This window comes from Sinocyclocheilus anshuiensis, unplaced genomic scaffold (assembly GCF_001515605.1).
Source record: "Sinocyclocheilus anshuiensis isolate Anshui unplaced genomic scaffold, SAMN03320099.WGS_v1.1 scaffold1079, whole genome shotgun sequence".
NCBI classification, from domain to species: Eukaryota; Metazoa; Chordata; class Actinopteri; order Cypriniformes; family Cyprinidae; genus Sinocyclocheilus; species Sinocyclocheilus anshuiensis.
Window position 1 is genome coordinate 12,037 of NW_015548207.1, and position 10,593 is coordinate 22,629.

Sequence of the window (10,593 nt, forward strand, 5' to 3'; positions counted from 1 at the left end):
TTTTTTTTATGGCTTCAGGTTCATTATGGTCAGTTGATTAGATTTATAGGCTATTAACAGTTATTTCAAGAGATTCTGTCATCATTTACTCACCCTTTTGTCGTTCCTAACCTGTATGACTTTTTTCTTCTGTGGAACTCAGATGATGTTTGGCTTGTTTTAGACCTAACTGGCTTTCAATGTATAGACAAAAGCAGCCTGATGAGGGTTAGTAAATGATGACAGGATTGTCATTTCTGGATGAACCCCTAAATCTTGCTATTTTGGTGTGTTTTGTTCTGATACAGATGCAGGGAAGACAGTGTCAGTGATGGAGGGAGAGTCTGTCACTCTACACACTGATATACGCAGATATGATGCTAAATTTTACAGATATTATATGGATTATATGGAGTGGAGTAGGTTTAGACCTGAAGAATCTCGTAATGTTAGAATCATTCAGCTTGATGTGAAGACAGGTGACATTAGATATTATTATGATGAGAGATTCAGAGACAGACTACAGATGGACAATCAAACTGGATCTCTGACCATCAGGAACATCAGAACCACAGACTCTGGACTTTATCAAATGTACAGTACATTCTCAGTAGAATCATTCAGTGTTACAGTCTATGGTGAGTAGGTGAATTTAATGTGCTCTTACTTCATAAATCGTTTAAAATCTCCTATATATCCCAATAAGTTGTAAGAATATTAACTGACAGTATGCCACTGATACTGTTTGATAGAGCTTAAATTAATTTATCCTAGAATATTTAGTAAAATTAATCAAGTAGACATTTATTTCACGTTTCTCTCATGTTTTCCAGCTGGTCTTCCCATTCCTGTCATCACCAGAGACTCTTCATGTTCTTCATCATCAGGATCATCACAGCAGAACTGTTCATTGGTGTGTTCAGTGGTGAATGTGAGTCATGTGACTCTCTCCTGGTACAAAGGAAACAGTTTATTGTCCAGCATCAGTGTGTCTGATCTCAGCATCAGTCTCTCTCTACCTCTGGAGGTGGAATATCAGGATAACAACACCTACAGCTGTGTGCTCAACAATCCCATCAGCAATCAGACCACACATCTGGACATCAGTGGACTCTGTCAGACATGTGCATGTACGTCGATGTGGATATTAATATTATTTTAAAAATAATAAATGTTTGTCAAATTCAGGTTCTCAATAAAACTTATTTTTCTACCTTCAGATCGAGTCCACTGTTGCGGTTTCACTGAAGCTGTGATTCGATTGGTCATCTCTGCTGTGGTGGGCGTGGCTACTGTTGCCATAGTGGTTTATGACATCAGATCCAGAAGAGCTGAAGCAAAAAGCAAACATGAGGACATAGACTCCATTTAATTTTCCATTAATTTAATTTATTCTTCTGAAAAATTAAAAACATGCAGAAAAATTTCAGTGTGATAATGTTAAAAAAGCTTTGCTAAACTATTATTTCTTCCTCCAAACTAATGTGCTAAAGTTCTGTTTTCTTGGTCTTTTTTTTTCCAATAATATTGTGCAATATTAAAAGTGCATAAAAATGACATTTAAATGTACTTTATTAAAATGTATATTACATTATTATAACTTTTATATGAGTGTCATTAACCTGGAACTCAATTAATCAATCCTGTTGAATAAATGGACAGAAGTTTAAATTTTGGGTGAAAAATGTTACTTTAAGAAAGGTATAGTTGAAAGTTTATTACTCTTTAATCCTTGCTGCACAAAATTATTCATTAAAATTCAATCAATGTTCAGTCTAAACTTAAAGATCATGACTGCATAAACACTCTGAAGACAATATAGGTGTTTCTGCTGGGAATGCTGAAAGAGGAAATAATGGTGAAAGAGCAACATTAATAGTTCAGTTAGAGTGAAAGGAGAAGAAGTCTTGAAAGTAGCGTTATAATAACCCACACTCGGTTAACACCTATATGACCCCATATGGAATACATTAAATCAGGGGTCCAGAAACCTCAGCAATGCCCCTGTATTCAGGATTAAATGCAGTGGTGCTCAGTTCTGCATTTGCACAACTACATCCCTCACCTGCATTATTACGTTCACAGAAAGCTGTCAAAACATTGGTCATCCAAATGCTGAAGAATATGCCTCACACATGTGCTGTTGTCTTAAACATTTGGCTGTTAGTGGGTACGTTTTTATGCCTTTTTAAGTCTTGCTGTTTTTTTTTTAAGTACCGTACTTATATTTTTATAGTCATTTTATGATTTTTTTAACTATCTGAACTTTTCAAAGTGTCAAAATATAGACTCATAATATTAATAATAAAAATACTGCATATTTACAATGTATATTTTATATTTATAATGTATATTATTTTAATGCTGTAGGCTAATGATCATTGAGTTATTATTGAATGAGAAAACAAAAATTAGGAATCAGTTCTGCATATTGGTATCAAGAAGTAATAAAGAGCAGCATTTGTTGAGCACAGCATTGACTAACCTGGGAATCGCTTCTTGAATGTTCTCCAGGTGTGTTGTTTGGTCCTCAGACAGGTGGAACGGAGACGGTATCAGTGATGGAGGGAGATTCAGTCACTCTACACACTGAACATACTGAAATACTGACAGATGATCACATACGGTGGACTTTTAGGCCTGACAGTTCGAACATTTGTGTAGGTCAAATGATTAATCGAGTTGTCTCTTTTCCTGATGGTAATGAGATATTCAGAGACAGACTCCATTTGGACAATAAAACCGCATCTCTGACCATCAAAAACATCACAACTGCACATGATGGATTTTATGAAGTAAACATCGGCCGTGCCAACAAAGTTTTTAACAAGATTTTTATTGTTAATATTTACGGTGAGCACTTCAGTTTCATTTGCGCTCCTCTCCAGATTAACACAGTCAGTCTTGAAATTTTTCATATGTCAAAATTAAAATTTAAAGGCTAACATTTGAATGATGACATGTGATGACAAAACTTGTCATCAGTTCTCAAACTTATTTAGGCCTACAGAGAGAAAAAAAAAAAAGTAACATATTGAATATGCACATTTCTTTTGGTTTTGGTTTAAAACAATCTGTTTTACTACTGACAACTAAATGTGAATCTGTCTATCATTTTGCCTACAAAAAATGTATTTATTGCGTACACAGGCCTACATCAAAGAGACGTCTATTTGACGCCTCCATTTACATCTGCAAGACATATTTTTTATAGTGTTTGCTCATCTGTAATACATCTATAGGACGTTTCCAATCAGATGTCGAATAGACGTTTAGAAGATGTCTTGAAGATGTTTATGATTTAGAATGTATGTAAAACTGACATCTTAAAGACATCTATCAGATGTTTGTACACAGCAGATGCTTTCTAGATGAATCTTTGAAGGGGTCATATGATGCTTTTTTAAAGATCATTATTTTGTGTATTTGGTGTAACAGAATATTAACTTTGATAAAGTATATCTTTTTGGTTTTGAGACTTTAGTCTTTGCAACTTCAGGGATCTTATCTATGCACAATCAGCTTGTAACACTCCAAAGAGAAAGGAAAACTTGAAATTGCATCATATGACCCCTTTAACAGACATCTTGACTGTACAGTCAATGTACTTGAGTTTTTTATATAAAAAAACAACAACACTTAAATTAGCCTACGATGTTAATTATGTTGAAAGTGCAATTTTACAGCATACCAAGTTTTTATGAAATAATTCCGCTAATAGCGTCACGCAAGATGGTGCCATCACGTTGTATGAAATGACTGTCAGTTGTTTGAACTGATATACAAAAATAAAAGCAAAATTTTTATTTTTGTATTACTATTTTTTTTATTAATTTTTTATTACTTTATTACTAAATTGTATTAATTTATTACTATCATGTTTTTATAATATCATGCTGCATATTATTCTAACACCTTTAATGCATGAACATGTCTTTATATTATAGGAAGGGAATTGTCATATTTGGCGGTCCCAGTCATTACCAGTGAACGTTTTTCTTTGTCATCGGGCTCAAAATGTGTGCTGCTGTGTTCAGTGATAAATGTGAGTGATGTGACTCTCTCCTGGTACAAAGGAAACAGCATCAGTGTGTCTGGACCCATCAGCCGAGTTTCTCTGCCTCTGGAGCTCGAGTGTCTGGATGAATCCTACAGCTGTGTGTTGAACAATCCCATCAGCAATCAAACTAAACCTCTCAACAGCACTGAACTCTGTCAGCAATGTCCAGGTACATCATTAGCAGTACGCTTCTAACACTAGTATTTTATTCGAACATTGGATCAGTTTTCTTCTGTTTCTGTCCTCAGAACGCGTCCACTGTTGCGGTTTCACTGAAGCTGTGATTCGATTGGTCATCTCTGCTGTGGTGGGCGTGGCTACTGTTATCATAGTGGTTTATGATATTAGATCAAGAAGAACTGAACAAAAACTAAAAGGAAACATACGAATATAAACTCCCATTCTTTTCTTTAAGTTCTGAAAGTAAAAAAAAAAAAGCATGCAGAAAACATTTCTGTGTGATAATGCTTACATACTTTGCTAAACTATTATTTCTTCCTCTAAACTAATGTGCTTAAGTTCTACTTTCTTGGTCTTTTTCCTAATAAAGTTGCGCTATATAAAGTCTGCTATTGTTTAAGATTCTGCCCTGTTTTAGCTAGAGACTGACCAACTTTAAATTTATAAATCATTTACGATATTTAATAATAATAATAATAATAAATGTTTTAAAAATCAGAGTTAGAGCCAATATTAACAAACCAACAATCGATTAAGTTGAAAAAGTTTGGATATCGGTAAAAAAAAAAAAAAAACGTTGATTATCGGTTATATCTATAAGATTATTTGCCTATACTGTATCTAGCTTTGCCCATAATGAAGCTTGCAAATGCGATGTTCATGTAATTTTACATTTCACAGAAATGTGAATACTGTAAAATGGAAACTGTGGCTAACACACACACACACACACACACACACACACACACACACACACACACACACACACAAAGAAACAAGAAGTGAAGATATGTGAGAAAAAGTGTCAAACCTTTTGAACTTATCGACATGAGAATCTTCATCAGAGATGTTCATTTCTGCTGCTGCCTTTCTGTGGAGTTTATTCACAACAAAAAGATCATTTAAAAAATAAATAATACATTTTTGCAGAAAAATGGCCAAAACAATGATGACTCAACCGTTGATGAATATGGTTGACATGGTTGTTTTGTTCTAACAGATGTTGGTTGGTAAGACGCTTAAGCAAGCATCTTTCAAGGCTATTATTTCTTGCATTTTTATAGAATAAAATGTACCAAAAATAAAAATGGTAAGCTAGCCCATACATAATATACATAACTTCAGATGTTTCATTTAGCTGTCACATTACCCTTGGCATATGCTATTTTGACTATTACTTTGAAACCCATTTTTAAGATACAAATGTCTAATAGTGTCAAATTTTAAATTAGTGAAATTAAATTTTTTTTACTTCATAGGACTGATTAATATAGGCCTATATATTGTTCTAAAGTAACTGCAAGTTGATTTTGGAATACAAAATTGCATCAGTATCTTTCACATTTATTACTTTATAACTATGGAAAGACCTCATAAACTCCACCTGCCCACTAGAGGGCAGAAAACACTTAAAAGCTTCTGACGCCGAGGGGTGATGAATTTTGGACAGGGTTCGGCAACCTGCATACCAAAAGGTATCCATTGAGGGAGTAAGATTAATACTATTATAGTTGTTTATTTTAAAAGTATTAAAATTTTAACACCTGATATGGCAGATGCCTTTAATAATTTGTAATCATCTGTTTTATTCAGTTATGAGATATACTGTATAGGAAGTATGTAGTTTCCAAAGTCAAAAGGCCTAGTGATCACACGTTTGTAAAAAGAGACAACGGTTTCTTTTGCAACCACACGTTTATTGATTCGGTACAGGTGTTTCGGTGCTGTTGTGGTTGGGGCGGTTTGGAGGTAAAGGAGGACTGCAGATGGATGGATTTACAGGCCAAACGTCACTCCATCAGGCGTTTGAAGGACTGAACCGTGGGGCAGACGGTGCCCCAGTCCACAGGCTTATGGTACTCCCCCTTCTCCAGTAGGTACTGGCGCCCCCTGTAGTTTGGGTGTTCGTAGAAGATCCATATCCCGTCAAGCACCTTACAGGAGAGGACCTCGCGTGTCCGAAAGCGCTCCACCACGGATGGACAATCCTCAGTGGTCTCGTACACCTGGCCCGTGAAATCTCCCTTGTCGTAGAGTTGGATCTTGTACTCAGAACCACTTACCTGGAGAGGAAGGAACACCTTTTGCGCACTACGCACTACATAATATTTTGCATCCATGTGGGTGACTTACAAAGTGGATCATCTTGCAGGAGCAGAGGTGGTCGTTCAGACCCATCCGGCGTTGGTAATCCGGATACTCGCCCCTTGTCAGAACATACTGGTAGCCCATGAAGTTGGGCCTTTCGTAGATCACCCAGGTCCCGCTCTCCACACGGATGGAGGTACACCGGTTCAGGACGGCATGGAAGTCCGAACAGTCGCTGACGCACTCATACCGACGGCCCTGGAAGTTCTTGTCCTCGTAGAAAATGATCTGCTCAAATGTGACGGTGGAATTTTATATTTTAATAAACTACCTCTGGTTACATTACAGGTCTATTAAATATTATTATTTTTAAAAATATTCAATATTATATCTAAAAATAATATAACATATTTACAATTATAATTATTAAATTATATATTATATATAATATAATATATAATTATACACACACAAAGCAAATAAATAAAAATATTAAATGTATAAATTATAAATATATAAATTAAATATAAATTACAAATAAAAATTATTTATTACAATGCTGTTAAAAATAAACATACAATATATAAATACAATATATGAACTTAATTATAATTGTATATATTCCCCAATCTATATATATAAATAAATGTGTATTTAAAATGTATGTATGTATGTATATATCAAGCATAGCATTAGTTCTGGCAGGTCACGTCAGTCAAGCTTGCATCAGCTGACTCTCAGCTGATCCACGTCTACCTTTAGGAATATGACGCCTATCACTACTTCCTTATATAAGGTCCATTCAGTATTATTCAGCAGCCTATCACTATCAGTAGTTAATTATCCTCCTCCATCCCCAGCTCCTCCTTTCGTCCACAGTTAGGGCTTGGCATTCTGATATTCCTTGTTGAGTCAGACTCTTTTATCCTGAATTGTGTGTTACATTAAATCATTAAGAACATAAATTATATCTGCTCTGTTCTGTGTACCCTAATTTAATTGCAATTGAATAAAAAATAAAATGTAAATTAAAGACAATCTTTTATGTCCAACCATTTCAAAATGGCTCTGTTGTCTATCACTAATCAGTCACAAATGGCAGCTAATAAATGATCAATAATCGGAGCAGTGTGTCCTGATCACCTTTGTACTCATCCGGCCCATTCTGCAGAGGTTCGGCTGGCGGCGGTGCCTGTGGAAGGGGTAGAGTTGCGGAGCTGTGCTGGTTCAGGCCCGTCCCACTCCGGCTCTTTTATACCCAGACATCTCTCTGTAAAGAGGACATTCGCTTTGTCATGAAAGATCCAAGAAGCCAGATCCAAAAATTGAGTCAGTGCTTTCTAGAAAAAGACAGGTGGATTATGGGATATAGAGATGGCACAGTGTGCATGGGCCTGTTTGGATGTGTGTTTATTCAGCTGTGTTGGTAGGTACACACACACCTCCACACACACTTGTATTAAAAATTACTGGTCAATAGAAGTGGATAACCAACTTCCTGTATGCAAAGTATTGAAATTCCAGGTTACACAATAGCCTGTAGTATGAACACACAAACATGTGTGCATACACTTGCAAATGTGCAAACACGCACGCTCAGATACACACAAAAATGACATTCCTGGCTGCAAGCAAAAATCTCTGCCAAATTTCAGGGATCAGATGAGCTTATATGGCTTCAGTGTGACCTACTTCCACCCAAAAACACACAAAAAGTTAACTTTTCTTAATTATTTGCTTAATATGCTTATGTAATACATATTCTTTACGACTAACAAAAATGCTTACTACAGCTAGCGAATTTAGTAAATGCTTCTAGAGACTGTAATAAATATAAATATAAAATTTGAGCATAAAACCTTTATAGCTAAAATTGTCCACAGAAGACAAAACAGCGCTCGGAATGAACAAGAAACTGGTAAGAGTTTTAAAACAGAGAAAAACAAGTTATTTAGAGCTAAATATGCTAGCTAGCTAGTTAGAGGAAGGTAATTAGGATTTAGGATTAATTCTACATAAATTAACATTCATGAAAAAAACAGCTGCATCTGTTAAGATTCTAAGTGTGTGACACTTTGCTATCCCATAATGCCACAGGAGCTGAGGAAAAATACATAATAGCACAGAGCTAATGGCTTCTCTTTTCAAATGTAAGTGCTATAGCCTATAGGCAGTGTTGGGGGTAACTCATTACAAGTAATGCGAGTTACGTAATCAGATAATTACTTTTTTCAAGTAACTAGTAAAGTAACGCATTACTTTTTTAATTTACAAGAAAATATCTGAGTTACTTTTTCAAAAAAGTAATGCCAGTTACTTTGTTTTCCCATTTATTGACTGACAAGTCTCCTGTCCCCATATTGGGAGAAATCGGAAGTGCAGAGGAGTTGTGTGCGCTGTGTGAACATGATGCTACTGTAGTTCTAGACTAAATGTGAATGTGCATTAATTCATCCCACTCACAAAAAAACTGATTTAGTATTAATCAAAATGAATTAAAACAGTGAAATGCAAACTCAGAATATGACGCAAACCTGCAATAATTAAATGTTAAATAACACAAATGTATCTAATCCCATTTTCTTAACCAATGTCTTTGCTGCTGAACTTTGATGATCCAGTTCAACTGTAATAATAAGCAAAAATGACTTTAGATAAACTAACAATTGTGCTTTGTTTTTTTATTGCTGAAGAGTGTTTCTTCTCCTGCGTTCTACTGTACAGACGTGAATTTACTTTTGCTTCAGACTGAGGTTTATTCATTACACATTTTGGTGTGTTTGGCTTTTATATTTGCTATAAATAGAACTTCTTATATTAAAAACAATCAAGCCCTGCTTATATTTTAAAAGTAACGCGAAAGTAACGCAAAAGTAATATAACGCATTACTTTCCATAAAAAGTACCTAACGTAATTAGTTACTTTTTTTAGGGAGTAACGCAATATTGTAATGCATTACTTTTAAAAGTAACTTTCCCCAACACTGCCTATAGGTAATAAAGATGTCATTCTTTGTGGTAAAATTGTAGTTTTTGCCGTTGTTATTGGTATTATTAGTCAAAGTGCAATGCCAACATGATGGATGCTAATTGACATGTCTGCATACCTAACTTTCTTCCTCAAATTTTGTACATGCTCAAAGTATGCAATACTTCACAAAAAAGCGTTCATCTTTTCTTCATAATAACACTTTAGCGTTAGAAATGCTGGCAATTAGCCACAATAACGTAGGATCTCTCATATTTTCTTCAGAAAGCTAAAATATAATATTTTAAATATTACTTGTGTACAATAATATGGAGATCCATTTCCAGGTGAGGAAAGAATGTCTTTGTGAAGTTAAGGAGAAAATGTTTGGGTCTGCTTTTGACAGCTGTGTTTCTAAGCAGGCTAAGTGGTTCAGAGCAGAGTATGTGAGCGGAGCGGTGTAATTTTGAATGGAGGGAGGAGCGGATTTTTTTTTTTTTATACATTATACGTTATGAACAGAACTGTGATATTTCAAATTCAAACATACTGAAATACTTTAGATGCGGAGTGGTGTTTCTGATATCAGTGAGCGCGGAGTGGAGCGGGAGCGGGAAACTGTGAACCTGGAGCCGAGCAGAGTGATTATTGAATGCTTGGAGCGTGGAGGGAAAATTGTTGCCGCTCCACTCCGCTCACATACTCTGGTTCAGAATGGGCTTGTGATTCATATTAACTTACAGTACGACCTTCCTGTAACATTAATCACCCACATGTGAGCTCCTATAATACATGCACATTTAAAAACTGCTCTGTTAAAGGGTTAGTTCACCCAAAAATGAAAATTAGCTTGTGTTTTACTTACCCTCGAAGCATCTTAGGTGTATATGACTTTCTTCTTTCAGAAGAATCCAGTCGGAGTTATATTAAAAATTGTCCTGGCTCTTCCAAGCTCTATCATTGCAGTCAGCGGGTGTTGCAGTTGAACAGTCCACAAGTCGTCAAATAAAGCTCGCGCTTTCATAATAAATGTGCCGCTGACGGCTCCGGGGGATGAATAAAGACCTTCTGTAGCGAATCCATGAGTTTTTGTAAGAAAAATATCCATATTTCAAACGTAATAAACACTTTTCTCTCACTTCCGTTATCTATCATAGGCGAATCCGTTCCGGCGGAAGGCCGGACGTATGCGCAGCGCGCGCGCCTCTGAGATATGCTAGTCTCGCGAGTTTGTTTAATAGGAGCAAAGGAAGCAAAGTTTCCTTACTTTAGCAAAGGAAAACCAGTCTCCTCTTGGTTTATATCAAAATCCTCCGAC

General features: G+C 35.7%; 3 protein-coding genes across 4 annotated transcripts in view; 1 reads left to right on the forward strand and 2 right to left on the reverse strand.

Annotated features, from left to right (window-relative positions):
• The first annotated feature begins 484 nt into the window (after positions 1 to 484).
• On the forward strand, positions 485 to 1,351 carry LOC107653524 (transmembrane and immunoglobulin domain-containing protein 1-like). The gene is made up of 3 exons (XM_016440274.1): positions 485 to 617; positions 813 to 1,109; positions 1,200 to 1,351. The coding sequence occupies exons 1-3, from the start codon at positions 506 to 508 to the stop codon at positions 1,349 to 1,351; spliced, it is 561 nt and encodes a 186-aa protein (XP_016295760.1). The 5' UTR covers positions 485 to 505.
• A 4,544-nt stretch (positions 1,352 to 5,895) lies between these two features.
• Positions 5,896 to 7,532, reverse strand: LOC107653583 (beta-crystallin S-like). 2 transcript variants are annotated; one of them, XM_016440324.1, is made up of 3 exons: positions 7,463 to 7,532; positions 6,353 to 6,595; positions 5,896 to 6,282 (listed from the first exon to the last, which is right to left on the reverse strand). In XM_016440324.1, exons 1-3 carry the CDS (start codon positions 7,469 to 7,471, stop codon positions 6,010 to 6,012), a joined length of 525 nt encoding a protein of 174 aa, XP_016295810.1. In that variant the 5' UTR covers positions 7,472 to 7,532; the 3' UTR covers positions 5,896 to 6,009. The 2 variants fall into 2 exon arrangements, with proteins under 2 accessions (XP_016295810.1, XP_016295809.1); XM_016440323.1 differs by having other exon boundaries at positions 7,451 to 7,520.
• The window catches only part of LOC107653582 (keratin-like protein KRT222), a 17,724-nt gene continuing 14,638 nt past the window's right edge, over positions 7,508 to 10,593 (reverse strand). The window contains exon 11 of the mRNA XM_016440322.1: positions 7,508 to 7,577. The gene's annotated coding sequence lies outside the window, so the exon portion shown is untranslated. The remainder of the gene's footprint in view (positions 7,578 to 10,593) is intronic.

Coding starts and splice junctions, on each gene's coding strand:
- LOC107653524 (XM_016440274.1), top strand. CDS start 506: ATGGACAATCAAACTGGATCTCTGACCATCAGGAACATCAGAACCACA. Junction 618..812: donor ATTCAGTGTTACAGTCTATG/GTGAGTAGGTGA, acceptor CATGTTTTCCAG/CTGGTCTTCCCATTCCTGTC. Junction 1,110..1,199: donor ACTCTGTCAGACATGTGCAT/GTACGTCGATGT, acceptor TTCTACCTTCAG/ATCGAGTCCACTGTTGCGGT.
- LOC107653583 (XM_016440323.1), bottom strand. CDS start 7,471: ATGGGCCGGATGAGTACAAAG. Junction 6,596..7,450: donor TGGGCCGGATGAGTACAAAG/GTGATCAGGACA, acceptor ACATTTGAGCAG/ATCATTTTCTACGAGGACAA. Junction 6,283..6,352: donor CCTGCAAGATGATCCACTTT/GTAAGTCACCCA, acceptor CTTCCTCTCCAG/GTAAGTGGTTCTGAGTACAA.